At 38.0% G+C, this 13,848-nt stretch overlaps 1 protein-coding gene across 4 annotated transcripts in view; it reads left to right on the top strand.

The window, feature by feature from the left end:
• Itga8 (integrin subunit alpha 8) overlaps positions 1-13,848 on the top strand; it is a 178,238-nt gene that overhangs the window by 26,296 nt on the left and 138,094 nt on the right. For all 4 annotated transcript variants that reach the window (XR_008215733.1, XM_052728122.1, XM_052728123.1 and 1 more), the window contains exons 3-4: positions 7,484-7,584; positions 9,850-9,973. Coding sequence is in view for 3 of the 4 variants with exons in the window: in XM_052728122.1 (XP_052584082.1) it covers positions 7,484-7,584; positions 9,850-9,973 (225 nt within the window). In the remaining variant the exon portion in view is untranslated. The remainder of the gene's footprint in view (positions 1-7,483; positions 7,585-9,849; positions 9,974-13,848) is intronic.

Below are 13,848 nucleotides of genomic sequence, written 5' to 3'. Positions count from 1 at the left end.
CCCCTCATTACTGTTCTTGCTTCTACTCTCTTTCTCCCTTTTTATAATCCTATTTCTACTTTCACATGTATGTATAATATAAATGTATTTATTCTTAAGTCTAGATTACTCATAGGAGAAAAAATATATTCATCTCTCTTTTTCTCTTTTTTTTCCACTTAGTATGATAGTCTCCAGTTCCACCCATTTCCCTACAAAGTACATAATTTCACATTCCAAATGAATAAAATCTCACTGTGTAGATGTGCCACATTTTTCTTATCCACTCACCTGTTGGTGGGCACCCAGACTTCAATTATCCTGGCTACTTTGAATAAGACAGCTATAAACATGGATGTGCAAGCATCTCTGTGAAATGCTGGTTTAGAATCCCTTCGGTAAATATCCAGGAGTGGTATCACTGGATCACTGGCAGCTGATTTCCATAGTGGCTGCACCATTTTACATTCCTGCCAAGAGGGTATGTGAGCTTCATTTCTCCTACATTCTTGCCAGAGTTTGTCATCTGTTTTCCTGATGACAGCCATCTGGCTAGTGTGACATGAAATCTCAGTGCAGCTTTAATTCGATTTTTCTTTCATGGTTAAAGATGTAGAATTTGTTTTCAAATGCTCATTGGCCATCTTGATTTTGTCTTTTAAGAGTTGTCTGTTCAGTTCATTAGACTATTTGTTGATCAAATTTGTTTTTTCCCTTGTGAAACAGAATTTTTGTTTTTATTTGTTTAACTATTTTAAATTGGGTTATTATTGTGTGTGTATATGATGGATGTGTATGGGCACATGAGTGGAAGGGGACAGCTCTGTGCAATAAGTTCCTTTGTCCCACCTTTATGCTGATTCCAGAGCTTGCGTGAAAAAAACTCAGGTTTCTGTGAGTGGTACCTTTCCCACTGAGCCACATCACCAGCCCAAATAGAATTTTTTAACAAAATAAAGTAAGATAAAATGAAAACTATAATATTGAAGTTAGACAAGACAAAACAACAGAAAAATAAAAGAGGCACAAGAGAAGGCACAAGAATCAGAGACCCACTCATTTGTAGATTCGGAAGCCCCACAAACATACTAAACTGAAAGCTATAGTATACATGCAGAGGACCTGGTGCAGACCTGTGTAGGCCCTGTGATTGCTGCTTCAGTCTCTGTGAGTCCATATGAGCTTTGCTCAGTTGGTTTGGAGGTTCCTGTTCTCCTGGTGGCCTCCATCTTCTGTCTCCCCAACTCCTTCTGCTTCCCTTTGCATAGGATACCCTGATCTCTGGTGGGGGGGCGACTTGATGGATACATCTCATTTAGAGCTGTTTGTTCCAAGGTCTTTCTCTCTGCACAATGTTTGACTGTGGGTCTCTGTATCTGCTGCAACAGGAAGCCTCTCGGATGATGGCTGATTAAATGAGTAGTAGAATATCATAAGGAGTCATTTTATTGTATTTGGTTTTACCCTAGGGCTCTAGGCTATCTTGACTCTGGTTCTTGGTCACCTAAGCAGCATCAGGGATGGGTTCCATCCCATGGAGTGGGCTTAAGTCCGATCAGACAGTTAGTTACTCACACAAGGTTTGTGCCACCATTACCATAGCTTATTTTGCAAATAGGACAGATTGTAGATCAAAGGTTTTGTGGTTGAGTTGGTGCTTACTTTTCTCTTTTGATATCCTGCAGAGTACCTTTCCATGTCTTAGACACTAAAACATGTGGGTGAAGGTTCTGTGTAGTCACAAGCTCAGCCTTTCCATGATCAATGAGCTGTATGGGTGTTACCTTCTGCTGTGGGGACTTGCTGTCAGTTTGTGGACACAGACAGAAAATTTCAAAGATGACTTGTGGATGTTCAGGATCAATGAAAGAATAACACACCTACATCAAAACAGATCAGGAGAAACTGAGACTGATGCAGTAGGAATCTTCTCTATTACATTGCTTGGGTTAAAAATGGAATCAACAAAACTCATTCATTAGTATTCTTCAACTAGAAAAAGCTTGTTTCCCCAAATAATCATAGTTTGCTCTCTTAGTAAAGTTATCATACAACTCAGCCTGTAGTAGCCAAAAACTACTTAGGAGCCACCCAGACAGACTCACACCATTCAGTCCCACAAAACAAAGCCAGGCTTGGAACTGGAATTATTTTCCTCATAATTTTCTTCCTTCCTTACAGAAGCCTGATTCTCTTAAATCCTTTGGGGATCGCTTTTAACTATACATGTTTGAGTTGCCAGTCCCCTTTCCTGACTTTTTACTAGGTTAGAAATTTCAAAGCTGCTCCAGTACTCTCTCCCCAGGCTTAATCAAAGCCACATTGACAACCTTGCGAGGTGTCACATATTTTATTCCTGAGTCCCACAAATCACTAATAATAGCCTATTATGCTTGTGTGTCTGTGAGTTCCTTTCCAGTTCTTAGATGTAGGTTGACTTTCTGAGTTTCTAATTAGATTTTTTTAAGGATTATGGACATTTGGTCGGATTGCTAGAAGATTCTGCTTAATGTGACTCTCAATTTATAAATATCTTTTATGCCAACTCCTGCTTATGATCTTGGTGACTTTTGATCACCTGCAAAGTGTCAGATCAGCCTCAAACAAAAGGATTGAGAACTCCCAAAGGTTGAAGAAATCAGCCAAGAGCACTCAGTTAGTGGAGGCAAGATCCCTCGGCTTTGAGTTTTTGGTCACCCATACCTCCTAGACATAAACAGCAGTGTTTATGAATTCCATTTCAGGCTTTAAGCTCCAAGATGCTGTAATTCTTTGCCAGTTGTGTGCATGTGGGTGAAAATTTCCAGAACTTGTCTCTTTAAAAAAAAAAAAAAAACTCCAGAAACATCAAAGCTAAGATTTTTGAAAAGGAAATTCATGATTTTCTACTAACATGTCACAATGTAAATTTTAGATTCAGATTGAATACATTATTCTTTTAAAAAATGTCTGTAGTCATAAGTAAACTCGGCTGAAGTCTTAATTAGGTGTTTATTTTGGCCTTACCTAATAGGACTTAAAACTTCATTTTGTAACTTATTTATTTGAGAGGCAAGGAAGAAAAATAAAAATCTGTATGAGAGGAAACACATGCAGATAAGATGGTTTAGGACAAATGTCCTTAGGAATTCCTTAGCTATTACTTTAGAGTGTCTTGAAATGGGCAGATGAAGTCACATGGCAAGTCAGCTGACTAGGAGCCAAGGGTGAAAGGACTGATTGCTGCTTTTGATTAGGACCTGATGTATGTTACACTTGGGTGGAGTTTCTTCTTATCTAGCCTCTTCAGGCTAAGATCTGCAAAAGGGATGGAAAACTGTGCTGGGGCATTATCTTCGGTGGTAGTATGAACACATGCTCCTCAGTTAAAAGTCAACCTTGAGCACCCCTTCATGCTGGTTTCTGATGCATGCTGAAACAATTGGCGTCCATCTGGCCAGGAAGAAGGGTGTTTGTTTTTAAGATTTATTTTTATTATGTGATGTATTTGTGTTTCTGTGTGGGTGTGTACCACCTGTGTTCATGGGTGCCTGAGAAGTCCAGAAGACGATATTGGATCCCCTGAAACTGAGGTTATAGGTAGTTGGTTGTGAGTGCCCCATGGGTGCTGGGAACTGGCTTCTTGTCCTCTGGGTGGGTAGCAAACACTCTTAATAGCTGAGCAATCACTCTAGCCTCACAGGAAGAATCTTACATGTTTTACTATTGAAAAAGATTTAGCTTTCTTCAAAGAAGTGACAATGATTTGATGTCCTATCAGGAATAACTTACATGTACAAGATGCTCAGAGCCCACGTTATGTGGAAGCTAGAGTTATCTCTGCGATGTGAAAGGTAAGGGAAAGCTTCCTTTAAGTTGTCAGATGTCATATACATGTTTTCATGTTGTATGTGTATAATGAAAGCCACCCTCAGGCAAGCTACTTTTCTTTTCAGCGCTGGGGAACTAGAACCGATGCATGCTAAGCAAGCACTCTACAACTGAGCCATAGTTCCAGCCTTAAAACCATCTTGTAGCTTAGACTTACAGAGACATTCCCACAGTGTATTAAAATTAGTTTTCAAATATATTTAAATTGACAAGTAGAAGTACACACACATATATATAGTATATAATGTGATACTTTGATATATATACTGTAGAAAATCTAAATCAAACTACTTAATGTACCTATCAGTGTATTACTTACTTGTATGTTGCTGTGATAAAACACTATAGCCAAAAACAACTTGGGGAAGATAGTTCGTTTTTGGCTCATGCTTCCAGAAGAGCAGAGCCTATCATGACGGGATCTGTAGGAGAGCAGGAGCAGTAAATTGACTGACTGGGTTTCATCTATGCCTAGGGATCAGGGGGTCGGGGGCTGGGAGTAGGCGGTAGCTATCAATCCTCAAAGCCTTCCACCCGTGGCTCTCCTTCTCCAGCAAGGCTGTACTATAACCTCCCCAAACAGTGCCACCACCTTGGAACCAAGCGCTCAAATACGTGAGCCTACGAAGGTCGTTTCTCATTCAAACAACGGTCACCTAATATCATTCACATTTTTCTATTGATAATACCATTCAAAAATCTATTCTCTTGGAATCCCCGGCATATACTAAATCATTGAAAACTATTGGTGACATACTGTATGATAAAGCTTCTGAATGTATGCCTCCTAGCTACAACTTGTCACCTTTTGACCACACCTCTGCAGCACCCTCTAATACCACTGTACCACATGCTTCTGTAAGTTTGGTTTCTTTATATTCCACCCACAGTTGTGCTCATGCACTGTGTGTGTGTGTGTGTGTGTGTGTGTGTGTGTGTGTGTGTGTGTGTTTCTGACTAACATAATATACAACAGATTCACCCATTGTTGCAAATAATAGGATTTTCTTCTTTTATCAGGTCAAATAATCTGCTGTGTTTTTGAATCACATTTCTTATTCCTTCATCTACTGGCACACACTAAAGAGGACTCCATATCTTGGCTATTGTGAGTTATGCCATCATGAACATGAAGTAAGGCTAGCTTGTCAACATACTCCTTTTTGGGGAAGATATGGACATTGGAAGAAAGGGCTTCTGGATCATGTGGTAGTTCTGTTTTCAATTTTTAAAAGACCTTGCATATTATTTTCCACCGCAGGTGGACCAGTGTATGTCCATACCCAGCTGGTATAAAGGTTTCTTTTCTCACGTTCTCACCAGAATCTGCTCTAGTCCCTTTAGTAATAAAGTTGATATCTCGCTGTGGTATGAATTTTCATTTCCCTGATGACTAGTATACTGAGCACATTTTCATTTACCTGTTTGTCATTTTGGTATCTCCTTTTGAGAAATCCTTGTTCAGGTCCTTTGTTCAGTTTTTAATTGGTGTTATTGCTGTCTTGCTATTGAGTTGCTTGAATTTCTTAAACAGTTAAGGTATTCCCTTATCAGATGTATGGTTTGCGAATATTTTCTTCAACACCACCAACGGTCTCTTCACTGTACTTTGATACAATTCCATTGTCTATTTGTACTTTTTTGCTTGTGCCATTGGGCTCATGTGCAAAGAAATGCCGTAAACTTTTCCCTCTATATTCTCCCAGTAGTTTACAGTTGTAATCCATTTTGAGTGGGTTTTGTATGTGGGTTTGTATGAGATGGGGCCCAATTTCTTTCTTCTGTATGTGGATATCTAGTTGTTTCAACCATTTGTTGAGAAGCTATCTACTCTCTGTTGTATGTTCTTAATACCTTTGTTGAAGGTCAGCTAGAGAAACTGAAAATGTGTGAGTTTATCTCTGCACTCTCTGTCCTCTTCCACTGGCCCTTGTGCCTGTTTTAAATGCCAGTATGATGCTATTTTGATTTCCATAATTATTCAGTGTATCACATTTTAAAGTTAAGTAGAGCAATGTCTCTAGGTTTGTCCGTTTTGTTTATGATTGCTTTGGCTCTGTGGGATCTTTGTTATTCATTATGAATTTTTCTTTCTGTGAAGAACCTCATTAGAGTTTTTACAGGGATCGCATCAAGTCTGTAATCATGTTGGGTATCATGGTCACTTTAACAGTAGAAATTTTTCCAACCCAGGAACATGGGCTATCTTTTCCACTGATTTTTTTTGTCTTCATCAGTTTCTTTCATCAATATTTTATGGTTTTGACATATAATGTTTTACTTTTTCTACAAATTCTTTACAGAAATTTTGACACTATTGTGTTTGATTGTTTTAATTCATTCACAGATAGTTCTTTAGTATGTAATAATAGCACTGATATTTTTGTAGATTTCAAAAGTCTCCCTACACAGTCCAAACTGGTTTTGAAAGTTCTGTGTAGCACAGGTTTCCTCAAATTCTCCTGCTTCAGCTTCCATCAAGACTGGATTATAAGTTTGTGGACCATTGTCAGTTCTGATTCCTTTCTTTCTTGTGTGTGTGTGTGTGTGTGTGTGTGTGTGTGTGTGTGTGTGTGTGTATGTGCACATGCACGCACACACATGCAAGTGTGTAGCTGTAACATAAACCAGGGCTTTACATATTCAGAACAAGTACTCTTAATTTCTTTGCTAATTTTGTATCTTGCAATTTTATCAAATTTTTTTTTTTGTTTTTAGAGACAGAGTTTCTCTGTGTTACAGTCCTGGCTGTCCTGGAACTTGCTTTGTAGACCAGGCTGTCCTCAAACTCACAGAGATCTGTCTGCCTCTGCCTCCTGAATGCTGGGATTAAAAGTGCATCACCACTGCCTGGCCCAAAATTTTATTTCTTTTTTTTCCTGGAACACTTAGTGTTTTCCACATATAAGGCCATATTATCTGCACAAAGAATTATTTTACTTCCTTTCTGATTTAGATGCCTTTTCTTTCTTTTTCTTGTCTTATACCCCTACATGTTTCTAATATTTTGCTTGAATGTAGGTGGACAGGGTGGGGTCTTTGGAGACTGCTCAGGAGTTAAAAGCACTTTCTCCTTTTGCAGAGGACCCAGGTTCAGTTTACAGCACCTATATGGGGAAGCTCACAACTGCTTGTAACTCCAGTTCCAGGGGCTCTGATGCCCTCCTCCAGCCTCTGTGGGCACTGTTCACATGTGCCCATACAGACAAGCAGGGACACACAGCACACACATGAATAAACTAAAGGAGTGGGTGTCCTTTCTGCTTTCTTATCCTAGATGTATAGTTTTAACTTTACACCATGGAGTGTGATACTAACTTGTGATATATGGCCTCTGTTGGGTTCTTCCTGCCATCCCTAATAATTGAGAGTTTTGAACATGACAGAATGCTGAACAATGGCAATGATTGTGTACACATATGAAATGATGGCATGGGTTTCTTTTCTTGTAGGGTCTTTATTTGGCTTTGATATCAGGATATTTCTGCCCCTTGGAAATGTTTGCTCCTCTTCCAACATTTTAGACAAGTTTAAGAAAGTTTGGCATTCATTCTTTTGGTGGTGCCTTAATGTATAAATTTATTGCTGTAATTTTAACTGGGTGTCATACTTAATACATCATCATTCTTGTCAGACAACAGGAAAATCAGAGTGAATGGAACCAAAGAACCTATAGAGTTTAAATCAAACCAGTGGTTTGGAGCAACAGTGAGAGCTCACAAAGGAAAAGTCGTGGTAAGTATGAATGGTCTGGGGAACTGTTTGCCTTGCACATCACACGGTTTAATGCCTGATTTATACAAACCCTTTTCTAGAGGGATGTGCTGGTAGACTATCTGGCTGCTTAAAGAACACAGTGTGTAAAACCAGACAGTCAATGACTGAAATTAAAGAATCCGTTTTTTAAAATTGTGCTCAAAGCTATAGGAAATGAAGCCCTTTCCTCCTCTATAATCCCAGATATTTGCAAACATTTTAAAAATTACTAGGAAAGATGGAAAATTAAAAGTGACACCCTGAGGGAGTAAACACCTTATTGTTCAAGATCAATTTAAAGAGCTACTTAAAGTTGAACCAGAGAAAAACAGGTCTAGAGAAATGACTCTACGGTTGTTTAAATGTTCATTTGCTGTGGGATCTTCTTTAGAAGAAAAGAAAAGGTTTTCTTAATAGTAAGACCTTTAAAAACTACCCGCTGACCAAAGTTTCTGAATTCATTAATGATTTTTAAAGTAAACAATCCCACTCTTAGGTTGGGATCTGTCTGCTCTCAAATGCTACCTATGACTTTGATTTTATTCTCTTATTGCTGTAGAGTTCTATGTGTCTAAACTACTGAGAAATGAATGACTTTTTAATAGATCTGAAGGATTTGGGTTTTTTTGTGAAATGACTCAATGCAGTTGTTGAACACAGGTCATGAAAGAGGATATAAATCTATTTATTTTTCTATTTCTAATTCTGCCACACATTTTTCATTTTTAGTGGTGGATAAGTGCCTAAAAATACATGAAATATTCAAAGTGTAAAACCCAGTATGAAGTTCCACAGCTTCAGAATGGCTACTCTAGCTGTTCATTGAGATGTATAGACTTTGGGTCTGGTTAATTTTGGTGTGTAATGTTTATTTTATTTGCAAGATTTTTTTATACTAAAGTTTATAAAACAGATTAACTAAAAGAAGAAGAAACCAGATCATGCCATGAATGAAGCACACTTTTTTATTATTGCTAAAATTAACTTTTGCTGGTAAAACTCCTGATATTAAGCAAGCTAATTTGAAGGCAGTTCTCTCGTTTCACCCTAATATATTCCTTGAATTGGCATTACAAGGCATAATTTAACAAGTATGTTTTTGATTTCGCCAGAGTCCTAAAATTAGAACATGTAAGTAAGTCATCAAATAAGTATCTGATATGACAAATTACATACCATAAAACCCAAGACGTAAGAACTAATTTATAATAACCTGATAAACAACTGCACTTAAACTTCTATCTAGAGGGCATGGATTTCATTTCATTCAACACACATTTATTTATTAAAAAGATTTTACATGCAAAGCTCCATGTGTAGTGTGGCCAGCAGTTAAATAAATTCTAAGCAAGGCTTTAATGTTTGAGTAAAGGTTTGCATAGTATGCATTCTTCTCAAAGTTTCTGCTCTATGTTTTACCTGGAAATAATCATGGGATGTTTTATTTATAACCTGCAGGATTTTTGTCATTTTAGAATTGAATATATATTTATGGAATGACTGGGTAGTTCATCTCCATCATGAAGGTTATCTGTGGCCACTGGAGTTTATCAGAATAAATTTCTTCAAAGCAGGCAGAACCAGGGTATTGGGTTACTTCCCAGTGGTCACAATACCTTAGAAATGTGTGTCTGTCATTAGCATGTGCTCTTTGAAGCCTTGCTTCTTATCTTCAGTGCTTTTTGACCTCCAGTTTTTCCATGAATAAAAACCATTACATATGAACTAGTAAAAATTGCTATGATAAGGAGGTAGTCCTCCTACATAGCAGTGATAAACTAAGGCAGTCCACAAAACAGATTTATAAACCTGCATGAATCTGTTGACTTGAATGCCATTTTTAAAAATTAACAACCAGACAAAGGAAGGGGTGAGTTATTTTAGGACACAGTGTTAATTCATTCACTGTCTGAATGTCATTTGCTGTTTCAGAGGCCCAATCATTTTTAAGGAATGAATAGAAAAATGTGAGATTAGGCTTTTAGGAAATAATTTCCTTTTGTCAGTTTACTTTTTATTTAATTAAAAATTCTACCATGGGATAGAGTCATCCCTCTGTTTATGTATAGTTTTTACAATTTTCCAATGCATTAATATTAAAAATTAGCTGGAGGCCAATTAGTTCACTGTTAACAATTTAACATAATTACCTATAACTTTAGTTACACCGGTTAGCAGTTCAAATCAAGCCATCGTCCGAGAAAACTACATCAACGCTGTATTTCTCACCTTTGGTATCCACAGGCCTGTGCCCCTCTGTATCACTGGAGAACTCTTAAACCTAACCCAGCAAAGGACCCGGTTGGCACATGCTATGTAGCAATTCAGAATTTCAGTGCTTATGCTGAACACTCTCCTTGCCGGAACAGTAAGTTGTTTTTATTCCTTGAAAGTAAAACTCAGCTTGAAAGCCTCCAAGCTTGAGAGCTGTGATAGTTATATCCAAGATTCAGAATTCTACTAATCTATATTTATTTATGTCTTAGTTACTTTTAGATTGCTCTGATAAGACACCATGACCAACTTATCGGAGAAAAGAGTTTATTGGGACTTACAGTTTTCAGAGGATGAGTCCATGACCAACATGGTAGAGAGCATGGCATCAGGCAGGAAGGCAAGGTGCTGGAGAAGTAGCTGAGAGATTACAACTGATCCTCAAGTAGGAGGCAGAGGGAATGAGAGCTCTGAGAATGTTTTGGTTTGAAACCTCAAAGCCCACCCCCACTGACATAACTCCTCCAATAAGGACACATGTCCTAATCCTTCCCAAAGAGTTCCACCAACTGGGAGCCAAACATTCAAATATATGAGCCTACGGGAGCCATTCTCATTCAAACAACCATACTTTCTTTATTTTTATTTTATTAAATTTATTTATTTTGTGTGAGGGTGCATACATACATGCCACAGCATATGTGTAGAAGACAATAAAGGGTTGGTTCTCTCCACTATGTGAGTCTTAGGGGTGGAACGTGGGTCATCACCCTTGGCAATAAGCAACCACATGTGAGTTGTGTTGCTGCTCTTCTGGATTTAAAAGTCAGTTTTTAGATAGTCTTTGGTAGAATAACTGTGGCCCTTATCTGACAACTTCTGTTGAAAATCCCCACTCTGTGTTCCACAAGATGCTGACCAGCCACCCTACTTGTTTATGGCAACAGTAATATCAGTTAGGATGACTGGGCTGGAGTCTTTTCTGACCGCAGCATTGCACAGCCTTCGTTCCCAGTGGTTGTTGCTTTGTTTGGTAGCTGTGTACTTGTTATCTGCATACTACACTTTCTGCTGAAAATGCTGAATCCTCTTTATTCTCAAAAGAGTCTGCCCACTTAGAGTTCAAATCTTATCTTGCAGTCCAAGGGTTCTCCCAGGACAGCATCCTTTCTGTAGCTCTTATCTTGGCTTGGAGCTAGCTATGTAGACCAGGCTGACCTCAAATTACTTATTCTCCTGCTTCAGTCTCCCAAGTGCTGAAAGCAAGCATGCACTACCACACCAGTGCAATCTACCTTTAAAGCAAACATCTGAGTGCAGTCATAGGGATGCTGATGTTGAATTACTTTGGGAAGTCAGGACTGATAGTGTGGTTATCAATTACCTGCTTGGAATTCTTTTGTAAACTTCTCTATTTTCCTAAGTTTTTGTTAGATCATTGTGAGATGTGGATAAGCAACAAAGGAACTTTCTATTATCCTTCTTCTAATTAATGGGAATACATTGTAGAGAGGAAAATGTCACTACAAAGAAAATTAGAGTAACTTATTTTAGAATACTAATATTTTAAAGATTCAGTGTGAAGTTATTAGAGATTGTCCTAAAAACTGCAAATAAAATTTAACTCTTTTGCATACTCATCATCATTATTTTTTTTTGATTCAAGATCAATTTGGGGAAGACTGCAAGCAAATATCAGAATAAAGTAGTGAAGATAAAGAATGGATTAGGGACTTTAAAGAGTTAATAAAGAAGACACTAGGATTTATAGCTCCAAACCAAACCTGAGCTTTTTAAACCTAAGAGTTTTTCATGAGGGTTTTGGCAGGAAACATAGTATGATTTCCTACGTGTGATCTGGATGAATGGTCTGAGATTAAAAATGTTATATCAAACAGCTTTAAAATAAATGTCCTTTGTTGAGAATGAGACTCAATTGTTCATTTAACACACATTTACTGAACACATTGACACCAACTATTCTATATGTAATGAGTGAGTGTGTCAAGGAGCTATAGAAAGCAAACCAACAGCGTGTAAAGAATGAGCATTTTAGTAGGAAAGAGAGGGTAGAAACCAAAATAAACAAACTCATAATATAATATTAAGTAGTAAAATGGTACATAAATAAATAATTAGGTCTATAAGCAATGGAAAAGGTAAAAGAATGACCTGAGTCTTCAGGAACAAGGAAAAAGGAAACTCTTCAGAAAGGGTTATAGGAAAGATTTTTTTCAGCAGAGGACATTGGAAAGGAAGAACTATGAATACTGGTAACAAACAGCTGGGAAGTGGCCATAATCCTCACCAGATAAGAGGCCAGTATTATTGCACTAAAGAGAATCCTTACTAGACTTCTCACCAATGCTTACATCTGTGTGTATTCCTCAGGGTTCGCTGGAGGTGTTTCCTCACATCAGGAAATGATGGCATCCTTCACATACCCATTGGCCCTGATGACTTAGAATCTTCTGGCTATCATGAAGTTCACTTGTGAAACTTGTCACTGTGTCTCACTCTGCCCTTATACCTTATGTCCTTGTGTCTTGAGAGCCTGGGCTAAGTCATAGCCCACAGAATCTCAACTTGTGAGGTGTCTGTTACAGCATGAGCTTGAACTATTTACTAAAACTATCCATTATAGTAGCCAAGAATTTTGAGCTTTCTGGACACATCATCATGCATGTCTCTTTATTCTCCATTTTCCCATGTAGAAATATGCAGGGCCAATATGAAATGGAGCTTAGGTGGAGCTGTGGACTAGTTCATTAAGCATTATTTGGCTCTAGGGCACACCAACACTTTTCATATACTCACACTTCCTCCTCTTCAAATCACCCAAAGAGCTGGCTTCCTGTCATGACAGAGAAGCTCACAGTCCACTAACACAAAGCCTACTTGTTCATGACCATATGGTCAATATCACAGAGAGGGAATATCAGCAATATCCTTTTCAAAAGAGAACTGAAAGAAGTGTCTTACATTACTTCTACAGCACAGATCCAGGGGGCACTGTGAGCAGTGTGGGTGGTAGCCTGCTCATTTATCTGAGTGGTGTGCCTTCAGCTCTTATGACCATTCATAATTCAGGTGAGGGCGGTTCTCACAGCCCTTCAATTTCACTTTAGCAGTTAACCATTGGTAGTGAATGAACATGAACAGCACATGTCCCTGGGTTCCTGAGTTTATACTGGGACATAATGTTTAGAGACATTCTGAGGTTCCAGGAAGAGAGACTCCTTTGGGTCTCATAAGTTATATTTCAAATGAGAAAAGGGAAGCAAACTCACTGAATAAAGAATCCATAATCTTCTCTAATTGCCACTCAAAACAAACACTGGAAGTTGATTATTTTCTCAATGACTTATTTTCAGTTAGAGATTTAAAACAAAAAATCAGTGTCCTGCTATAAGTAAAGAATGGTCAGGTTTCTTCTCTTCTGAATAATTTACAATATTAAAAATAAAGAACCAATTTCAAAAGTAGACTTTAAAGAAGGTTTGTTTATAAATCATTCCTTAAATGTAATCAATGCAATCTACATGGGTTCACATTGACTACATCATATATTCATGTATATTTCTGGATGGGTGTAAATTTTATACCATTGGGCTTCTAGAAAATTAGAACCCCATAAATTGAGGTTATACAGATGGGATTTTAGGGAAGCTGATAATATTCATAACCATCAATCCTAACATACAGTTGTAAAGGAAACAATAAATCTTGTGAAAGACATTATATTGGGTAGTAAAGTATTTGAAACACAAAGGGAGTAAAATTAGGTGTAGTGATAAATGCCTGTCATTCCAAGACTTGGAGATAGAAGCAGGAAGACTGGGAGTTTGAGGTCATTCTCTGCTACATGGCAGGCTCCAGGGCAGCCTGGGCCGCAGGAGACGCTGTCTCAACAAACAAACAAAGAAACAAACAGGACAAAAGGGGTGTCTGCACAGAATTGATGGGAGAAAATAGAACTATGATCTTGTTGGAAGACAGAAAATTGATAATGTTCTAGAAAGGCAGAAG

This window comes from Peromyscus californicus, unplaced genomic scaffold (genome assembly GCF_007827085.1).
Source record: "Peromyscus californicus insignis strain IS unplaced genomic scaffold, ASM782708v3 Scaffold_8__1_contigs__length_139910024, whole genome shotgun sequence".
In the NCBI taxonomy this organism is placed as follows: Eukaryota; Metazoa; Chordata; class Mammalia; order Rodentia; family Cricetidae; genus Peromyscus; species Peromyscus californicus.
Note: the sequence above shows the minus strand (reverse complement) of the source record. Positions and strands in the feature narration are given on the sequence as shown.